Genomic DNA, 22,294 nt, shown 5'->3' with positions numbered 1-22,294 from the left:
TGATATCATGTTCAAAGGGTAGACAATAGAAGCTGAGGCTTCACTTTGGACTTTGTTTGATTTGGATGTAAGATTTTGGAATCACTATTGATTTGGGGAATGATTTATGACCAAATAAACTAAACTACATTAAACTATAATACTTATTTCATTGTAGCATTTTATTTAGCTCTGCAGTAAAATGATGAATTTTTGTATAAGGGAACTTGTATGTAAAGTCAGATGAATTGAAGTTGCCACGAAAATGTTATCCAAACTCCTTTTTTGTGACAGTAAATGCTGATGTCTGATTGAGTGCCTGCAACTAAGAAGGTTCACTATCAACCCATACAATCGTTACCCTTTTATTTGCATTTATTCACAGGTACAGGATCCAATCGCCACTTGTGTTACATATACACAGTATCATCATCATCAACCCAACAATGACGTGACGTGAAACTATTTTACCGTGGCAGACACAACTAGGCAGTGCTTTCTCCATGGTTTTTTTTTTTTTTGTGATATTGGGCAATTATGATCAGAGTGAGATGACATGCAATGCCGTTGTCAAGGACGACAACGAGTTTGTGTTGTCCGTGGACTATAGTGAACTCAAAGCACCATCTGCAATCGAGAGCCCATCGATAATATGATAGCTTGACAAGATGTTGCCCCTGAGGTTGCTTTGTTGCTTCAGACCGCCACCAACATGAAGAGGGTAGTGATGTAGGCCCCCCACCCCACCCTGACAGGAATAACCTGATAAACATGTGTGCATATCATACACAGTGGTACACTGTACAAATCAATGACTCACACTGCCTCATAGTTATTGTGCTACTGCAGAATCTTGCTAAAAATAGTGCTCGCTTCGAACAGCGCTCGTGATGCCCACTTTCCATTCGGACCCTCTCGAGAGGTTGATGGATACATTAAAGTGTCAGCAGGGAACGATCAGTTACACCTCGCCGACAAAATCAGAGTTGTGTGCTCGTGTTTTTGTGGTGGGGATGCACAACGTTGTGGTGCAGTTTTTGAGCCTGAATGTGGAAAATTTCAAAATCCCAAGGTCCTTTTTTGGGTGGACAAAAGGAGTTTGTGTCTTTGTGGGTGCTCACTATAAGCCGGGGGCACGAGGCTGCCCTCCACTCTATATTCAGAGACGGTATTTTCTCAAGAGCTCCGATTGCCACATGTACTTCCTCTCCGGAAAGCGATCGGGAATCCTAATGCGACGGAAGTCCTGGATGCATTTCTCCAGCTCCTGCTCGGGTGTCATCTTCTCCTTATTGGCTTTCCTCTTGGCAGCCTCTCGGTCACGGACTCCGAAGGTCCTCCCGCGCAGCATGTCAGTCTTACGGCGCATCTCAGACTGCTGCATCATGTGAGCGGGCCCTTTATGCATGGGTCGGTCCAGGGACTGGATGTTGGGGCGTCGACTCACCGGGCCACAGATGACAGTCCCCTGAGGGGAACTGGCCTCCGATTGGGTCTCGGAGCAGGAAGTGGAGAGCTCGTTGAAGGAAGTGCCGCTCTCTCCCTCGCGCTCACTTTTGTGGCTTTTGCAGCAGCAATCGCAGTGTGAGGATGACCACCGTGAGGGCCCACCTACGTGACACAGAAGAACATGCAAATTTATGTTCAGGTTGTATGGCACCCAGTGGGACAACCCAATCCATCACCAACACCCAAAAGCACAGATGAAAACACAGTGGAGTGGCACTTTCTTTCAAATATTTTCATCCATAAACAAAAAAACAAAAGAAAACATGAAGGAAGGAGAACTACAAAAGGACAAATACTGTAATGCATTGCACAAATGAAAACGCTAAAAGGAACCATATTGCAACAATGTTGGTTTTATGTTGGTTGCTCTCTTGAATGTTCAGGATAAGATGATGAAATTATGCTAATTATTATGTAAGTGTTGCCGTACGGCCTTCCAGGATGCTAAATCATTTATAATGTTCTTGTATGATATCTGCTCTCCCTATGACATTAATCTACTTTTGCTCCCCACCCTTCATTGTGGCAACTCCACAAGGGGGTGCAAATTCTCCATACAAACGTCAATGCTGAATCCAATGGCACAAAGGAAAATCAATTCATGTATATATGTATTTTTTTATTCCTTTCAGACTCATTGCTGCCCCACAGCAATGGCACTTTGCGTGGTCCCACATAACGCACATGCCAGAATCTGCCACTGTATGTTATTATCACGTTACGATCCTTGCATGCAATTCTTCACATGAACTCTTTGTCTTCTGCAATTTTAAACACACCTTCTGTCTAGAGAGTGATGGATTCCAGCATTGAACAAAAGAAACTTGCATACGGTGGGCAAATCAGTGGTGCTGTATCAGCTCTTCTCAACAAAAAAAAAACAAGACTGGAAGGTCATTTCTGTTCTTATGTGATAGGCCAAGAACTTTGCATGGGTCTTGTTAAGATTTGCTTTACTTAAAGGGAAAGTTAGTAATTTTTTAAAAATGCTATGAGGCTAACGTTATATGAAAACTGTATTATCTGACATCCACCCATCCATTTTCTGTACCACTTATCCTCACTAGGTTTGCGGGTCTGCTGTAGGCAATCCAAATTTGGCATTGTCCCAGCTTTTTGGGAACATGTTTCAGGCCTTAAATTCAAAATTTATACAACACCCCAATTTCATTGGAATTGTGTTTTAGTACGGTTGGGTCCTTGACCCCAACCAAAATTCACCTGCTCCATTCCTGCAACATATACTGTAGTCTTACAGCCAGCTATCATTGTCTTCCATTACTGTTTCCCCTTAGTGGATGTCTGTGCTTGCCTGAGTGCCACTCGTCTTATTTTACTTCATTCCGCCAAAGCAATCCGGGGGAGTGTACCAGGAAACAATAATGGGGCATAAATTTCATTTCCATAACCCTCAACCTTTCTTCCTCAACACATCCTCCCACGTTGTCATTAAACAGAGGCAATGCGGTTGTTTTACGGGGTTGTGAAGGTACTGTCACTATTTAGTAAAATGTGTCTCACTTTCTGATTCGCTAGCCAATAAGAACGTACAGTTGTTGCATCAATATCCATTTCTGAATGATAAAATCATACATGTACCCACGAACACCACTTAATGGCCTTTTTCTAGCATTATGTTCTTAGTTGCAATGATATCACGAGGAGCAATAATTTGTCTATTAGCTCCTCGTGAACAGAGTTCAAGGGTGGATTTTAACCTTTCTGCGCTCACTGTAATAATGACCTTATCGTATTGAGATGATGGTGAGAGAGTCACTAACAGCTTTTTAATGGCTAATCCATGAGTAAAGAGGCCAATCAACTCACCAATTTCCCCCCACAGAAAATGAATGCAGCTGAGTCTAGCAGACGAGCAGCACTCCGCAAATGGATGGAGGCGCTTTAGTGACTGGGATTCGGAGGAGCGATTGGTGTTGTGAGTATTGTTTCTAAACGGATGGAGACTGAGTCCCGCGGGGGGGGGGGCGTTCAGCCCATTAAGGCAACATGCCAACTCCCAATAATATCTCAGTGCAATTCTCAATCCATGCAGGGGAATGATTAGTATGACTTGAAATCACTTGTAGTTCATTTCAGCCATGAACTCTTTACTGTATGTGTTGCCTGTTCAGTTCAACTGTAAAGCCATACAAATATAGCAGCTGTCTCAGAGATGTTCCAGGGCTGTTGTGACAAGATTTACAGTATTTGGAACCCAAACAACAAGTTTTCCCCTTCCAAGTAATCCCCCCGTAGTCTAACACACTTTCCTTGCTTTCTTTGCCATACCGTAATTAGCTCCTGAAGGGATTCAGACGGAATCCTAAGCAGCTCCATCATCACGACCATCATGATATCATCCACCTCTTCAGAATGAGTCACTTTGATTGCCCCCTTGAGCTTGAAAATAAGAAAAATGTTCCACGGAAGCAGGTCGAATGAGTTGGGAGGCCACTTCACAGCAGTGTTCTTCTCGGCCAGGAACTATCTGATGCTCACGGCAATGCAAGTAGAGTAGTTGCCATGGTGTAGCATTTACAAGTTGTCCTGCCACAACTCTCACTTCTTTTTGCAGAATAAATAAAAAACTGCAGGATCTCTTTGTCTACTTGCTGATTGATTGTCACCCCCACATCAAAATGGAAAACTTGTAGCTCGGGTTTGAACTTTTCAGACACATCTCCTATATTCTACTCAGCATTTTGTATCATCAAATGTGTGAGTTACTAAGTTAGAAACGTTCTTTGTTGCCACATGAATATCATATATATCCATCTATCCATTTTTTGAGCCACTAATCCACACGAGGGTCGTGGAATTGCTGGAGTGCCTCCAACTTCTAGTATAAATAGTTACATTCCCACACCAAATCAGGCTAGTGCAGCCTAACTCTGCCTTGCTGCATGAACTAATGAGCCTTGCTTGGTAGAAATGACTGAGTGCAAGTACCAGACTGGCCAACAGTGCTGACCTGTCTTTCAGTGAAAATATTTGGTGAAATATAAACCACAAAATACGACAATGGAGAGCTCATTGATACCAGGAAACACAGTCAATTCATATGTGTGGGTGTGTTTAAGCAAGTGGGCTTGCATTCTATGGTATTTTTCAGGGAAGCCATTGATCGCTGTGTCTTTGTTCTCAGATCTATAGAGCATCTCTTAAGAGCTCGTGTTACCGTCACATTAAAAGACTGGAGCCGGCGTACAAAGCAAACTCCGCTTCCTCATTGTTCAGAAGTAACACTCGCAAGCTAAACTGCACTCTGTCATCAAGGAGAGCAGGAATGCGTGTCCTGATAGGAGTGAGGTCTCATTTTACATAATTTCACCAGCTTGGATTCTCATCAAAATGACACTTTTTAGCTATTAAATGGCAGAAGAAGTAGGACACAGCGTGGACTGAAGGCAAGCGGGCTCCGACAAACGCAAATGTCACTGGGTTTGTTTGCTTGCTTCTAAATTAAAACACTTCTTGCATACACGCTGTCATTGGGAAATCAGTTTGGGGGCTTGTGCCTGAAAAGTTAAATACAAAAATATTCTGTTCTGGAATACTCTATAGAAAAACATGTCTCATAAATCATACAAAAGAAAAACTGCAGATCACTGATTGAACCGCCGTCATGCATGGCGACGCACGTCATGAGACTTCACAAGAGCGCAGTTTAGGGAATGACAAACAATTAATTGTACATATCTGTTTTGCTTTTTCTTCATTTTTTTAACAACAGTTAAAGAGAAGAGTAATACGAGAGGAGAAGAAGAATTTATAGCCAAAATATGAATTTGGGAATTTCCGGTGCACAGGAGCAAGGCATTGAAGGCCCACGACTTCTCATGCAATTCCCTATTGGGGCTTATTTTTCCTTTTTCACAAGAATTAACATTAGAATACCTTTAGCACAAGCTCTCCTGAATTAGCTCATTGTGTTTGTACAAGTGAGTATTTCTCCCCTATGACTGTGCAACTTGTACCCTCAAGGGACTAATAAACCATTCCTTATCTTCTTCATTAAAGTATTTTGCTAAGGGTGGTTAAATGTCACCTGAAAATGAAACAAAAGGATGCTTCTTAGTTGTTATTGTTACAGGTAAGTGGCTTTTAGAATCCAAGTCATCCTATGGAATAATGTTGCTTATTGTCTTGCTGAGCTAAGGACTGTATACACAATACTGTCAGACTAGTAGAAATACAGAAGTCTGGAATTCTTATACCCTATAAGTGTTAACTGATAAATTGTCTATTAGATCATTCCACTACATTTTGAATGTTAAACAATGCGTATAGGGGGCTTCATTATTTCCCGATTTTATACACGTTATGTCACCCCAACACTAATTCCTGGTCTCCATCCCACTTATTATTTTCTGGCTTCCTCCCTGCATTCTGGCAGCTGCAAAATGCAAAGAATAAAAGTGGAGTACAAGAAGAAGTAGAGGAAATGCTAACTGTTAGCTTAGCTGGTAACAGCATTCCAATTACAAAGTGATCTCCTTGTCTTTTCGTTGTGGGAAACCACTTTCCAGACACATTCGACAAACACGCAGCACAACCAGAGGCTCCTCTTCAATGTTGCAAAGGCAGCCTGAATGTCAAGCAAATATCTGGAAAGTGCCCAGGAAAATTATAGGCTATGCCCACAGGATTCAAGACTCAAGTTCAGGATTATTTTTTAGAGACAGCCAAGAACTGAGCCTTTGCTGTCTTTGATTGGAAGCAGGAAGGCTCAAATTTGGGTCTGATTATCGATATATACGTACTGTATGTACCCTCTTGTAGTTCACACAGCATCACACAAGTGTTACATCAACTATTTTATGGTGCAATCTCAGTACAATTTTGGTCATGTTTAGTTTGTTTGAATGAATATTTATTAAGGGAAACTTTATTTGGTAGGTAAATTGCAGATATTCTCAGCCATCTTATTTCATATCCACACAAATACTGTACATAAATTTTAGCCGAGCTAGCACTGTCTCAGGAGGAGTGTAGTTTACATGCTTATTATCTTACGAATTAGGTCAGTTTGCCCTTGCAACAGCGGTGGTGGAGTGCGGGGGGTCTTGCAAAGTGACCGTCCTTATAGCAGGAAAGAAATCCGTTCGACCACGACGATCCTATTTGCTGCGCAAGCATCTCTCCAGCCGCCTCACTGGTTGGCACGCACACACAGCGTCTTGGAATATTTGCATGCATTTGAATGTGTCAATGTAAGGTGCTTACACTCAAGCAGCCAACGGTGCCGAAATAAACCCAGACAGTGACAAATACTGAGCAATATTCCAGGGTTACATGTGGCAGCCTCGTAGGGTTTGTAGTACTTAACCTATAATCCGCAAACATCTCTTACAACTTTGTGGCCTGAACCTAAAGTATTTTCTGATTCTTTTGGGGGGTTATTTTACACAAAACTAATTTCTTCCCCTGCTGATTGTTTCTGACAAGTGCTCCATCCTTTTTAAAAGGTGAGTGCCAAAATAGATGAACCAACAATGCACAACGGCTGAAATTATAGAAGTTATGCAGTTTATCAGTGGTGCATTCCTAAAGTTGGACTGACCAACTCCAAGTGGTTATTGTACACCAGGTTGTGGGTACGACCCTGCACGTTGGGTTGAAATTGTATACCGCAAAATGGGTTAAATGTGATTTTGCTCTTGGGTGACCCAAAAACTGTCCTAAAATATCCATCTAGCAACTCCTAGTACTATTTGTGCTCACTAGATTTAACAGACTGAGAAAACACAAAAAAATATTAAAGTCCTCTAAGAAGAATGCAGCACTCTTGAAATATCTAACATATTGGGGTTTGATCATAGAACCATCAAACGTTTTGTTGTGAATAGCAAAGAAATGTGCTGAGAGAAAAAGATGCAAATTAACTGCTAAGGATTTGGGAAGAATCAAGTGTGAAGTCACCAGAAAACCCTTATCGTTAAGTTCTGTCATATTTCAGAACTACAACCTACCTGGAATACTAAGTACAAGATATTAAGCATTCAGAGACATTCACCGAGCCAAGAAAAGCTGAAAAAAAAGATCACCACGGAACAAGTCACATTAGCTGAAGCATCTAGACGGGACCAAGACATAGCCGAAGAGAGATTTGTCATAGGTTTTATGGACTGATGAAAAGAAAGTGACTCTAAACAGACCAGCTGGATGGGCCCGTGGCTCAATCACTAATGGGCACTGAGCTCCACTTCGGCTCAGATGACAGCAAAGTGGGGAGGTGGGGGGGGGGGGACATGCTGGTATGGTCTGCTATTATTAAAGCTTTTTATTTATTTATTTTTATTTATCTATTATTACTAAAGCTGGTTGGACCTTTTCGGGTCGAAAATGGAGTCAAAAGGAATTATCATAAACAGTGTCAGTTTTTGGAAGCACTTTCTTCAGACAGTAGTAGAGGATGAAGTCTGCGTCTTTCAAAAAAGACATCTTTTAAGTAGGCTAATGCTCCATCGCATGTATTCAAGTACTCCTCTGAGTGGCTGGCCGGTAAACACTTCAAGATGAAAAACTGATGCTGTTCTTCACCTGACCTGAACCCAATTGAGAACTTGTGGGCAGTTCTTAAACGGCTCCAGCACACCTGTGACCCTAGTGAAGGTAAGTGGTAGAGAAAATAAATGAAAGAATGAAATATGCAATGGATTAGTTTCACATTGAACTATTACCGGGAGTGTTAAATGGCTTACATGTAGAACTGCAAGCAAGAGAGGAAAAGAGAGGCAGAATACTTTTAAGAAGCCGTGGTCCTGAGGTATCCAATTGATGCCAGATGGGCAATTGTTGATTATGTCATAAACTCTGGGAACAACACTAGATCAGCGACTCCGAATTGAAATGATTCATCACGACAGGAGTCAGGTGCAAAATGGTTCAGGTCAGGGGATGGCAATTAATCGATTATACAAATTGATTACATAATCAATTCTAAGGAGATTTGATAGTGAGCGCTGACTATATAACTAACTGATATCGTAAAAAAGTTCTTTATATGATCTTTCTATAACCTATTGTTGGTGGGTCAAGTACATACTGTCGCGATAAATTGAGGTTCACTGTACTGCATAATGGCCTCTGACCCAGGTTAAACGTTAATTGGAATACTGATATTCCGACCAAATTTGAGCATTTTTCCGTGCTTTCAAAGTCAACAAAGGCCTGTTTTTTGTTGTTGTCGCTATATGATTTCCCTAAGCAGTTATTCAGTGGTGCGGGGTGTGATATGAGGGATTTTTACTCTCGCCTCTGCCAGGAAAGTGGTCGGGGCCGATAATCACGAATGTTTCTGCAGTGTAGTATTGCAAATCTTTACGTGGTCAACAAAAATTCGTGATTGTGATACTCATTAATGAGTGACCTGATGCTCGAACTGTTTCCAGACACAAGTAGAGGAGAGACTGCTTATGTTGAGTGTTGGTCAAATGGGCCTCAAAAGTCATTTGCGAGAAACAAAACAACTGCTGTATTTTTACTGCACTGCCACAAAGTCACAGAGACTTACTAAAAAGTTCTCTCCTTCCCTTTTTACAGGCAAGTTTCATCTCATGTCCACATTACACCATCCAAACTGCCATGAAAGGCCTCCCTGGAGGGTTAATTAAGGAGATGGATGTCAGAAAGCAAAGAAACATGCATAAACTTGTTTCACTTTTTAAAATACTTTTTAAAAGGACTAAGTGACCTGAACTATGAGGGGCTACAATGGGGACGATTCCAATGGGATGAGTGACAAATACCGTCCCGATGAATCCTTGTCTTACTTGGTAGCATCAATATGACAACATGTACTTGCAATTGAACATTCACAAATATCTGAAGGAACGTGCTCTTCCTCAGGCAAGGCTGCAGCACAAAGCACGTTAATACCTTTTAATTAACATAATTTCAGATACCTCGGAATCTTTGTATTCCGCCTAAGTAGAATGCAGGTAATGAATTGCTCAGTGAATTGTGGTTGTTGTTTTATTTTTAATCCTCATCATGCAGGAATGAGTTTTCTCCATGTGTAGTCTGTATCAATATATTCATTTTGGACTCCTAAATGGCATCCCAAAAGTTGAGTTTTAAAGTTTGGGGTCACGCTGAAGAGAGGATCATCAGTCGTGTGGTGCATAATGCTGCGAAATATAAATGATCGTCTTCAAATGATTGATTCAAATGTGTATGTTTTTCCATTGAGTCTGAACATTTCCAATATAAAATCCTATTTGCTGCCAAGGTGAGGCGCGTCTACTTGAAGTGATGTAGTGCAAAATGGCAGCGGCACACGGCCATGACTTACTTCTGACCATTTCCCCGCACAGGTGCTCCATCAGAAGTGGATGAGTTATTCCTGGTGGCCACAATCCATCTCTTGGAGGCATCGCCAATCCATTCTGACTCCAAACAGGCCTGGCCCAATCTCTGCCTCCATTACAGCCAGCCAATGGATTACTTTCGTCCTCTCTTCATGCCACCTTGTAGTCACTGACCATGTGCCACCACACAACATAAACTCACCCAATCTCTTGTGAAGTGGATGGAGCTGGTAAACATTCGATTGACTGTAAACCGTAAGGGATGGAGACCAAGCCATCGAATGCCCCCAAAACGATAGCATAACTATGCTTCAAACAATTATTCCAAAACACTAATTTCAAACTAATCATACACAATTACTTGGTCTACAGGGCGTTGTATGTTTAGAAAAATGCACCAAGATTCTTAATAGCCACTCAGGAGAGTAAAACTATAGTATACATAGGACTTTCATTAACAACCCCAGCTAAACTTACAGTCGCTCCTCACCAATATAGAAAGAGCTTCGAGATGTCACATTTCAACATACTGTACTTCCTTGACACCAGTAAATACTTTTCTATGAGTTAAGTCTTTGGCGAGATCAAAACACATAAAGCACAAAAAAGTTTTGCAGTAAATTACCGAGAATAGGTTCCACCCCAAAAACCCAAACAGGTGAATTCGTGGAGAGCAAATCCCGAATGCGCCGGACGTTCACTGTGTATCTTCACTGGCCAGTAATGTGTGACTTGATTTTAGCAGCCCTTAAACTAGGTTAGCCTTTATCTCTCCAAATTGTGGATGGCTAGAGACATGGACATATTTTGGGAACGCAGATTGTTTTTTAATCAGCCAACACCCTTCACTTTCCCTAGAGATAATTAGTGATAATAAGATTGTCCCAAAATGCCAGCTGCGAGTTTAGAATAGTTAGCCCTAACGGGAATATTATCACCACTGCCAATGTCCTTATTGTGCAGGATGACCTACTTTTTGTGATAAATAACCCTTTCCTCAATCCCTCTGGATGCTGTCAAGCTGCTGCAACCAGAAGATCTTTATTAAGATTCATTTACACTGCAGACATTCCTAATTCTAATTTAGTGCCTATATCACAGACTGTCTATTTACAGCGACTCTCAGGTGACCTATATCCAATATCAATGGGCTTGCATTTACCGAGCACCTGAAACAAAAAGACACACACCTACACACACACACACTGGTGGCACCAGGCCAGTAGTGGCTGCTAGGCTGCTGCACCACCACTAACCAGAAAATCATAGTAATAATAATAAAATAAAAATGTGTGAAAATAAAATATATATCAATGTTTGGATAAGCAATGTTCATCTTTGTTGTCTGATCTGTAAAATTCTTTCTCAAAATTCTTTTACCCGTAAAGTACAGTCCGGCGTTCAGCAAGTCCAATCTTTGACCGGATCTTGCAGCGTTTATGAATTTTGAAATAACTTGTAACGTATGCACTGCTTTTACTATGATGTATTCATGTGCATGGTATTCGATCATCTGTTTTGACTCAGACGTTAACTTAAGTGACAATAGTTTTGTCATGAGCAAGGCCTGGCCACTGACGTGAGGGGTGTGGCCAGGCCACTTCTCTGGGTGCTGCCACCTCTGGCACCTGTCACAGCTGTTTCACATTTGGCACTCTAATTGACTAGGCATTTGTTGGATTCTCCACTATTGTGCGTAAGTCTAGCGTAGAGCTATCTTGTCACAGGAGGTCTGTGTCCTTTTAGTTTGCTCATGTCTTGTCAAGTTTCTTAGTTTGTTCCATAGTCATCGGACCTTGTTCTACGTTGTTAGGACCTTGCCTATAGTCTAGCGTTTTTGTGTCTCTACCTTGTCAGACTGCTACACTGTGTATGACCTGACTTGGAATAAATCCTCCCTCAATACAATGCCCTCGTCTTGGAGGCCTGCATTTGGGTCCGCCCCCGTGCCGCTGGCTTATGACAAGTTTAATAGATCATTGTTTTACCCTCTGCAGTTATAAAATCCTAAAGTCTTCTGGGAATGTTTACCACAAGGTTTAGGAGTGTGTTTTCTAGGAATTTATGACTATTTTTCCTGAAGCACATTTGGGAGGTTACACGCTGATATTGGACTAGAAAGACTGGCTCTCAGTCTCCACTCAAATTCATCCAAAGGTATTGGATAGGGTTGAGGTTGAGATTTTGCAGGCAGGTCCACATCAAAGTCCCTCATCCATGTCTTTATGGACCTCAATTTGTGCACTCGTGTACAGTCATGTGGAAATGGGAAGGGTCCATCTCAAAAGTGTTCCCACAAAGTTGGAAATGCCCAAATTATTGGCCCCCGAGTGCCAGTGAAAGGAACTCTGAATGCTTCAGCCTACCAACAGATTTTGAGGATTACACCTTCCTGTTCAGTGGACACAGCACGGCCAATAAAGACATGGATGTCAGTCAGCAAGAGGGAATCGATCAAACACTGGCTTGAAGTGTCAAGTTTGCAGAAAATAACATAAATGATGTCCTTAATGATTTTGAGGAAAGTCTTACGCAATTTATAGTATTGATTTGCACTTTTTACACAAAGGATATCTAACTCCAAGCTATACCAGTAGAAATTATAAGATAATTGCCTAAAACGTCAAAAGACTCAGAACTGTTTAGTAGTTAATTGAGAGCATCTCTTTTTGCTGTTTCAGTGTGTGGGGCTTGCCTGAATGAAACCAGGTCCAGTGACGCACTTGGACACCAGCATGGGTCGCCCCACCCCCACTATATATATTTTAAGAACTCAAGCACCTTCGTTGGTGTTAGCGGTTATCCAGCGCAAATGCCACATGGGGTTAGTTAGCTAGCTTACGTCCAGAAAATGCATTCTCTCTTTGAATACTCATTGTCAGCCGCGAGTGTACTTGTGTCACCTAGAAGAAAGGTAAGGAAAGGAAATTTATTATTTTTATTTTTTTTTTCAGTTTGATTTGACAGCCAGCGTGTGAACCTTTGAGCTGCCTTTGCCACATTAGAGCACCTCATTGTCAGACATGAGTGCGCACACATCAGCAAGAGAAGGCAGTAGAGCAAGGGAGGAGAAAAAAAAAAATCATCAAATTTTAGAGCCAACATCTGAACTGTGGCTTCGAAGACCCGGTAGTATAGATTCCAGCAAATGGAAGGCTTTAAGCGGATAAATATTCACAGTTCCAACATGTAGTATGTGTAGGCATATGAAAGATGGTAAACAAATTAACATCCATTTTTCCAAGTTGTTGTTGAGCGGGTTGTGTTATCAGGCCGTTCAGCAGAGACGGCACAACATTTGATAGCAGAGAGAACAACTTAATTTTTAAAACCCGGAGCCTAACTTTCTAATTTTTTGTAATCATTTAAATGTGGCATTATTACTATGTAACTTGTCAAACTTTGAAGGTCTTGCCCTCGGTCAGCAATGTTCCATATTCAGAAGCAGCTTAAAGTGGCTGCAGTTTAAATGACAACTCTCTCCTGATGAGGTTCTGATATCCTGTCTCGCATTCAAATATGTTTTGTCTATTGACTAACACCACCCAAAATGATTGGTTGTTGCCTTCCAACTCCCCCATGAACCTCTTTTTCAGATCCTTACTTCAATCAGTGCCCCCCCACCACCCCCCAGTTTCCTCTCCCTTTTTTTTCAGCCTCACTTCTCTTTACCCCTTGGCCAGGCCTCATGCAACTTTTACTCCCCCATCACTCTTGCTTCATCCGCTCCAGCCTCCATCTGCTTGCCTTCCTCTTTCCTTCCATCCCAAGCCTTTGAATTCCGTCTCTATGTCCCGCTCGTTTTTCTTCTTCAAATTCATTCTTTTCCTTACATCGCCTAAAATAAATAAATGAATGAATGAAAAATCCCTTTGCCCCCATACGGTCTTTCAAGAACAGTGTCCATGTGCAGGAAGTGGCGTTAACATGAACCTGGAGCTACTATTTCATGTAAAATGATTCACTGTAGTGTAGTTCAGCTCAAGCTGCACCCTTCAGGTGTAGCGTATAGAAACCAAATTTGAGATGAATCTCACACACTCGTTTCCCTGCACTTCTAACCTGTATACAACATCAGTGATTGTTCTTCTGTAATTCCAAAGGGAAGCATTCCGAATAATGAACAAAGTGATTTTTTTAATTGACCATATGGTCCAACTCTTCCCTGCAAAGAAGCCATATTTGAAGCTAATTCTGGCTTTTGCCGATGAAGAAACTCCAAGCTCAAAGCAGATATGTGAGAATGACTGTTGGTGACAGTCAGATTTTATTTTTTTCTCTTTTCTCCTGCCTACTGGTGCTATATAATTCATCGGCGCAGGCGGGCACAGTATGTTTACATATGACACATGTACTTGAGGTGCAGCAGGATTGTGACTCAACCCTTTGTAGTCCTGTCAATTCAGAGTGAACTGCTGAGTCCTTTTGAACACCGACCCTAACCAGAACAGCAACACGTAAACATTAGAACATTAGTAATGTCCCAAAAAAAGTATTAGTTGGGGCACTCGTAAGTCAGCTGCAGAATGGGGCACTTGTAAGTCAACTCCAAAATGTCTATTAATTCATCCGTCCATTATCTGAGCCACTTATCCTCACGAGGATTGCGTGAGAGCTGGAGCCTATCCCAGCTATCTTTAGGCAGGAGGCGGGGTACACCCTGAAGTGGTCGCCAGTCAAGAGCAGGGCACACAAAAACAAACAAGCAGTCCCACTTACAATCACACCTATGGGCAATTAAGAGTCTCCAATTAATCCCAAAAACATGTTGACACAAATAAAGACTTTAACCCCAATAGACTCCAGTCCGATCTGCAGTTGATTAAATAAACATGTGGGGTCATGATTTGCAGAAACGTGACAATTGCAACATCCATCCATCTAACCATTTTCTTCACTGCTTATCCTCACGAGGGTCACATGGAGTGCTGGAGGCTATTCAAGATGTCAACGGGCAGGAGGCAGGGTACACCCTGAACTGGTTGCCAGCCAATCGCAGGGCACATTGAAACAGACAGCCGCACTCACAATCACACCTAGGGGCAATTTAGAGTGTCCAGTAATGTTGCATGTTTTTGGGATGTGGGAGGAAACTGGAATACCCGGAGGAAACCCACGCAGGCACGTGGAGAACATGCAAATTCCACACAGGCGGGTCTTGGATTGAACCCGGGACCTCAGAACTGTGAAGCCAACGCTTTACTAGCAGCCCCACCGTGCTGCCCAATTGTAACATACCTACATAAATATAATGACAACATATATGAGGACTATTCAGCAAGGTGTGACGTGTATAACTGGTTAGCACATCTGCCTCACAGTTCTAAGGATCCGAGTTCAAATCTGGCCTCGTCTGTGTGGAGTTTGCCCGTTCTCCTCATGCCTGAGTGGGTTTTCTCTGGGCAACTCCGGAGAAGAACATGCATGGGAGGTTGACTGAAGACTCTAAATTTTGTGTAGTTATGGATGTGAGTGAAAATGGTTGTTTGCTTATATGTGCCCTGTAATTGGCTGGCAATCAGTTCAGGGTGTATCCTGCCCCTCACCTAGAGTCAGCAGGGATAGTCTCCAACACACCCACAACCCTAGTGAGGATAAGTCCTCTAATACATTCTTGTAAATGGTTGCGGTGACCTTGTATTTAAGAAAGCAGTTTACCAACAGCTGCACTGGACATTGCACACCAAATCATGACTGACCCAATATTTCACATTGGACCTCAAGCAGCATTGGTTCCGTTCCTCACCCGTCTTTCTCCAAACCTTTGGACATTGATTCCTAAATGAAAGGCAGGCTTTACTTTTGGCACAGTTGACTTCCTACTTCCTATGTCAGCTCAGTCTCAGAAGTGGCTTGACCCAAGAAGGCCGTCACTTGCAGCCCATCTTCCGGATGTGTAGGAATGTGGTGGTTTTTGAAGCCTCATTCCACACTTTCTGGATCGCTGTTCACTCTTTGATAAACCACTGAAGCCCAAGGTCATTTCTTCTGCTTCTCCTGCCACATTTTGTCTTTTAACTAGACTTTCTATTGTTATGCTTGACCTCAGCACTCTATGAACTGCCAGCCTCCTTAGTAATGACATTTTGTGTCTTACGCATCCTTTTGGGGGGACTCAGTGATTTTCTGCTGGCCAGTTGCCAAGTCTGCAGTCTTCTCTGTATTGGACCAAATTGTGACAATTGAACCAAACTCAATCAATTTAATGAAACCTTGGGAAACCTGTGCACATGCTTCAAGTTTAGTAGATGATTAGTATGCGACATCCTGTTTAAAACATTTATGGCCTGCAAAATTTAGGCTGATTTCTTTGCAGTAATCAAATTTTTTGAATTCCCAATCTCGTGGGTTTTATAAGCCGGAAGCCCAAATTGTGTAAAAATAAGCAAATAAATACTTGAACCTGTTTAAATTGCGGGCCCGGAATATATAATCCATGAAAGTTTAACTATTTGAATGGAATCCACCCATCCATTTTCTTTGCCGCTTATCCTCATGAGGGTCGCGAGGAGTGCTGGAGCCTATACCAGCTGTCAACGGGCAGGAGGGGGGGGGGGTTACAGCCTGAAGTGGTTGCCAGCCAATCGCAGGGCACACGAGACAGACAACAATTGCACTCACAATCACACGTAGGGGTAATTTAGAGTGACCACTTAATGTTGCATGTTTTTGGGATGTGAGAGGACACTGGAATACCCGGAGGAAACCCACGCAGGCACGGGGAGAACATGCAAACTCCACAGCAGTGGGTCCGGATTTGAACCTGGGACCTCAGAACTGTGAGGCCAACGCTTTGCCAGCTGAGTCACCGTGCCATCATTTTGAATGGAATTATATTTGGGATTATTATTATCTTTGGGAGAGAATCTGTACTTTTTACACCTTTGTACAATATGGCGACTGACGTGAAGTAAGAGGAATGGCTCACCCTGAACAACCACTGGAGTCTTCAATGAACCTTTAACATGCATATTTTTCCTCCTAGGGAAAGCCCTCAAGAGTACGGGGAAGAAATGGAACTTCCACACAAGAAGGTGGGAAGCTCCACTGTAAAGCGGATTAAAAGAAAGTTGTCAAATTGCATTCAAAGGAGCGGTGACGGTGCGGTCGATGCTGTGCGTGCTGGACTCACGGTAGAAGACGTACTGCGCGTAGTTGGACCAGAGCCTGTCTTCCCCGTAATGAGCGACAGAGGCGGCGGTGGAGGAGGAGTTGCAGGCCACGATGTGAAAGCCGCTCTCTGACAGCATGTCAAACGCCCTCTCCGGGTGCTTGAACTTGAGGTAAAACCTGCACGTGTAGCGGTCGGGGGGTCGGTCCGCGTCTCTGTTCTCGTTGAGCGCGTCTCCGAAGACCTCCTTGGCCAAAGCGATCCTGCTGCTGATGAAGATCCTGGGCAACTTTCGACTCTTGGAGTCGGGCTCGCGTTCTTTGGCTCCCGCCGCTACTTTTAGAGCCACCGTGATGTAGCCGTACCGCTGGTCTAGAGAGTAAGACGGATAAAACCTGTGCTCGCTGCCAACGGACGCGTCGTCCATATCGCTGCAGTCGTCCGGGAAGAGTTTGGACTCCTCGGACGATAAAAGTTTGGCTAAATCTGGCAGCTGGAAGTATTCCGCCTCGCGTTTCAACCGTCCTCTCTCGGGGAAGTGGTCCGGGAGGACGACTTGCTTGTCGCGCAAGTAATCCAATACGTAGCGAAACAAAAAGCCATCTCTGTCAATGAAGTAGCGTCCTCGAAAGTCCCGGGACAGGTCGTTGGAGGAGCCCTTCTTGTTGGAGAACAGCTTCCCGAGTAGGGAATTCGGGAAGGCGGTTAAAGTGGCGTGGCGGGTGTAGTACACCTGCCCCCCAACATTCAGCTCGATGACATCCGACGGAGGGCTCTGCGCCGAGCCGGCCTCTTTTGCGGGCTTGCAGTTTTCGCTCATGTCCCCCTTCTCGTCCTAATCTCGCCTTGGAATGTCAGTGGATAGATGGCGTCGAGTTCAGGGCGTGCGGTGCAGATGCATGCCGGCGAAGCGCTCCCAAGACCGAGATGCGGTCGTCCACGATCCAAGGTGTGTCCCGGTCTTAAATCCTTCCAGCCCGTGCGTAAATGGGCGCATCCGATTTTGCAAAGCAATCGATCATCATCATGACCTCATCGTGTTACACGCATCCACTGCGATGCCTCAAGAGAAACTTCATCTCCGCGCTCCGATACACCAAATATAATTCAGCCTTTAAAAAAAAAAATCCAATGTAATAAGCGTATTGTTTACACGCGGTCCGAGATCAGTGCGTAAAAGTCGGGATTCCACTCTGGCTGGAGGCTGGAAGGTGCTTGGGCGGGATGGGTGAGGTGGGGGCAGAAGTGGACGCAAGTGCGGGGACTCCGAGGTGCAACCACATGCCTCCAAAGTGCTGAGTGCGCCCAGCAGACGGTTTCGGATCATGTTGAGCTAAGCTGGGAACGAGAGAGAGCGAGAGAGAGAAAGAGAGAGAGAGCGCGGGGTCCAATTATGTCTTACATCATCTTAAAGACAAATGACATTTGCATAACGAAAGACCTTATGTGTGTGCATGTGTGTTTATTCTAAATGGAAATTCTAATCCAGACACTGGCCATGGTCAGAAAAGGCGATTAATGTCGTTTTATCATGCAGCCCCTGCAAATGTTAATCCATTTCCAGACTGTCCCATATTTACACGAGCCCTCGTGACAGCTCTGCACGGGACCACATGCAGCCCAGGCCTCGCTGCTGTCATTTAATATTTGGCTTTTTACGCTTGAAATGAACTCAAGTGAAAACCGGACCCAGACGCTCGGTCTCTTCTTTTGTCACGCGAATCGCTGGATTGGAAAACCCAATCGGGTCAGCATCATCCATTCAAGATTTGTCCTTGTTTCATGAAATCCAAGGCAACGCCAAATCCGTCCGTTCCATTTTCTGTACCGCTCGTCCTCACAATGGTGATGGAGCCTGTCCCAGCTAACTGTGAGCAGGACACCCTGAACTGGTCGCCAGACAATCGCAGGGGAAATAGAAACAAAGAAGCATTCATGCTCACATTCACACCTACGGGCAAATTTGTTTTCAATGTAACTTACTATCCGTGTACATGATAATATGATAAAAATAATACATCAGAAATAAGAATGCATACACATCATCATTATTCCTGTATAAACCAATACAAATGATTGCATCAGTGTATCTTGGGTTTCCATGATTGACACAAAACATAACCATAACCATAAAATACACTGTAACGAATATACATATGAATACAAAAATACTTGCTCTGCCATGTCTATACACTATTCGTCAATGTGTGCTATGTACTTGTGTATGGGTGGGCGTGGATTTTTCTGTGGATTTCTTGATATTTTACTTTTCTGTTTTTATCTCCATGAAGCAGTCCAGGTTGATTTAATGTATGAAAAGTGAAATATAAATAAATGAAATTTGATGAGATACAGCAGCTGAATCAACTAACACGTCACCATTTTTCTCCCGAAATATATTTCCAAAGGTGTTGGGAAGAACACAAGTAATCCACATATAAAAAGCAAGTAGAACAAAAAAAGATCAGAAAATTAAAAGTTGTGAGTAATAATGTGTAATGACACAGGATGAAAGTATTGACGACACCAACTAGTATTTATTTGATATTTTGTACAAAAACCTTTCTTTGAAATGACAACTTCAAGAGAGAAACTTGTTGGGTGATTCCTTTACAGAAGCGGTCTTCAGATTTTGAAGGTTCCGTGGATTTCTTTCATGGACGTTGAGTTTCAGTTTGCTCAATAGATTTTTGATTAGATTCAAGTCAGGTGATTGCCTGGACCTATTCGAGCAACTTTATTCTTTTTTCTTCAATACCAATTGCAAGTTTCCTTGGCAGAATGTTTTGGATGATTATCCTGCTGAATGTCCACCCTCGTCTTTTTCCACACCCTCGTAGATGCCAGAAGATTTTTGTCAAGAATGTCTATATATTTGCCCATTCTTCCTTCCTTCAATAGTGGTATTTTTACCATTAGCATTTTCTGAAAAACAGCAACACCCCATCATGTTCCCCCCCTCTGAACTTGACTGTTGGTGTGGTGTTTTTAGGTTGGTGTGCAGTGGCATTTCTCCCCCAAACGTGGTGCAGATTACAGCATCCAAACAATTTTCTCACAGCCCAAAAGACAAAATTCTCCTAGTATTTAACCAGCTTGTCCAGATGTTGCTCAGCAAACTTTAAACAAGCTTTGACATGTTTTTGCACACAGGCCATGGGGACGCAATACATTACCATTTTCCTTGGGATTTCAGTACCTGCTAATTCCATGACTTTTCAAAGCTTTCCACAGGGTGTCCTTGGCTCTTGGACAATTTTTCTGATTATTCTTTGCACTCCTCTGTCAGCAATCCTGGAGGACTGCCTGATTGAGGCAAATTTATGGTGGTATGATTTGCCTTCCACTTACGTATCAACTATAACCAATGCCATAATTAAGTTTTGCAGCAATTAGTTTGAGATGGTCTTGCGATAGCTCTTTATCTTTTTCCATCATGAGATGCTTTCACTCAGAGCTTGGCAATGAGACCTTTTGTATGTCTAAATGGCAAAACTTTTTTGCCAATGCTCTGTAAAGTGTTTTCGTATTTTGCTTTTAATTGAGTGCATCAAGTCCACCCCGATGTACATCACAAACCAGGGTCACATTATTCTGGATTATGACAACAGGGTTATACTTGAGAAAGACTGGAATCCTGCAATCACAGAAGGCAATAACGAAAGAAAAATGCAGCAGGATAAAATACAGCGATTAAAAAAAAAACAGAAAAGGAAAAATGCTATAAACATACCAAAAAAAAAAAAAGCAACAGTGAGAGAAATGTTCACGTTCACGCTACACGATGGATGCCACTAGGGGGCGTGACCTGTTTTATCTTTACCTAAACGTAAGATATCAATATGCAAACTTTGATTGAAAGCGAAAAATAAATCAATAACGTATTTGTGACCTGGACTCCCAGTTTCCTTGCGGCTTTGACCTGTATGCAATCCAATGTTCCAGGATCCTTGATCTTTTGTTTTTCTCACTGTCCACACAATGCTGTGACGACTTCAACTTCCCTAATTTAACATCATTGTCGGCATGGAGCTCAAAAGGGCCGCATTACATCTACCTATGCGTACCTGTAGTGAATCTGGTTTCACAGAACTGGACTGTCCCATAGGACGCGCCTCCTGGTGGCCTGGAGGACTTTCGTTGTGTGGTGTGAACTTGCAGCATGAATTTGTGTGTCGTGTTGTGTTTGCAGCATTTTTATCTGCAGTATTTTTCCTCTGCTGTTGTTTTCTATGATTGCAGCTTTTTTTTGGGGGGGGGGGGTGCTGTTTTTTCCATCTTCTTATGTGGTTTTGTTTCTCTGATTCCATTACGACATTTGCCCCTAGGTTTTGCTGTATTTTTTGGTTTGGCGGTTTCACAGTCAATGGAGAACCGCCATAGTAGGTTTACGTAAAGAACTGTGCACGAGCAAGTCATTTTTTGTTTGACTTTGTGCTTCTTTTGCTTGATGTGTATTTGCAGCCTGATTGTCTTTTATTTCTAAAATGCTGATGACAGTAAAGTACCCTTGACTCGTGCTTTTGAGGAGGCAGCGGTCACACTTTGCCCCGTTAATTCCGAGTACATTGTGCTGAAGAAGGGTTGCTAAGCAGCCACCGGAGACCGAGTGTGATTCAAACGGTCGGGATTTACAGCTACACAAGCTTGCAGTTTTCTGTGGTGTGCGGTTTTGGTGCTCAAATTTGAATGTCGCTGTGATGTTTTCAGCAGGGGCGTCAAACTTGTTTTGATGGTGGGGCCACATCGTAAGAAGCCGGTCATAACTGTGATAACGGTACGTTGTGTAGACTCCAAATGAAAAGCCTGGGAGAAGTAGAGATTTTTTTAAAAAATGATGTGAAAGCTTGATATAAATTTGGCAGTCCATTACACGTACTAGCCAGAAGCTGAGCTGCACAGAGTTTGTTTACAACTAAGCATGTGGCCAGAGCGCATGGCAGTTAAACTTGTTTTCCTTATACTGCCGCTGCAGTTGCTTATCATCTTTAGTCTATTTGCGCAGATTAGGGACACAGTCCTAACCCCACCCCCAATCTCCACCACAACCCACGAAAATTTTAAAATCCAATTAAAAAATAGCAATTAACATGCTGATTTCATATTTTTAGGACAACCTGGGTCAAGAAGAGTGAAATTCAAGCTTTTCCTGCGTTGTCAAAGAGACCAGCAATACTAGCTCAATCACTCCAACAGAAATGTGGCTGCTGTGTTTGCAAGTTTTTGCACTGTCGGATATATTCAGAACATTGTGAGAACATTCTTCTGTTTCCCTCTAACAGATGTAGAGAATATTGTATTGCAATGCATTATTTATGGGTTCGAGGCAATATTTTCCTTGGTTGAAACTGGTTGTGTTGTGTCACGCAACCAATAATAAAAT

The 22,294-nt window shown here is 42.8% G+C and overlaps 1 protein-coding gene and 1 long non-coding RNA gene across 6 annotated transcripts in view; one reads left to right on the top strand and one right to left on the bottom strand.

The window, feature by feature from the left end:
• Nucleotides 1–11,053, top strand: part of LOC133508256 (uncharacterized) — a 44,016-nt gene extending 32,963 nt beyond the window's left edge. For 3 of the 4 annotated variants that reach the window (XR_009797010.1, XR_009797009.1, XR_009797011.1), the window contains exons 5-6: nt 3,332–3,424; nt 3,787–4,090. This is a non-coding gene — a long non-coding RNA (uncharacterized LOC133508256). Of the gene's footprint in view, nt 1–3,331; nt 3,425–3,786; nt 4,091–9,806 lie in introns of those variants that run through there. The other variant, XR_009797012.1, reaches the window with a different exon arrangement.
• On the bottom strand, nt 234–19,118 carry LOC133508255 (BTB/POZ domain-containing protein KCTD16-like). 2 transcript variants are annotated; one of them, XM_061834009.1, is made up of 2 exons: nt 16,933–19,118; nt 234–1,590 (listed from the first exon to the last, which is right to left on the bottom strand). In XM_061834009.1, the coding sequence occupies exons 1-2, from the start codon at nt 17,729–17,731 to the stop codon at nt 1,139–1,141; spliced, it is 1,251 nt and encodes a 416-aa protein (XP_061689993.1). In that variant the 5' UTR covers nt 17,732–19,118; the 3' UTR covers nt 234–1,138. The 2 variants fall into 2 exon arrangements, with proteins under 2 accessions (XP_061689993.1, XP_061689994.1); XM_061834010.1 differs by lacking the exon at nt 234–1,590 and adding an exon at nt 16,727–16,847.
• Between the last annotated feature and the right edge of the window lie 3,176 nt (nt 19,119–22,294).

This window comes from Syngnathoides biaculeatus, chromosome 11 (assembly GCF_019802595.1).
Source record: "Syngnathoides biaculeatus isolate LvHL_M chromosome 11, ASM1980259v1, whole genome shotgun sequence".
Classification (NCBI taxonomy): domain Eukaryota; kingdom Metazoa; phylum Chordata; class Actinopteri; order Syngnathiformes; family Syngnathidae; genus Syngnathoides; species Syngnathoides biaculeatus.
This window is presented reverse-complemented; position numbering and strand designations above follow the sequence as displayed.

Coding starts and splice junctions, on each gene's coding strand:
- LOC133508255 (XM_061834009.1), bottom strand. CDS start 17,731: ATGAGCGAAAACTGCAAGCCCGCAAAAGAGGCCGGCTCGGCGCAGAGC. Junction 1,591..16,932: donor CGCGCAGTACGTCTTCTACC/GTGAGTCCAGCA, acceptor TGTGTCACGTAG/GTGGGCCCTCACGGTGGTCA.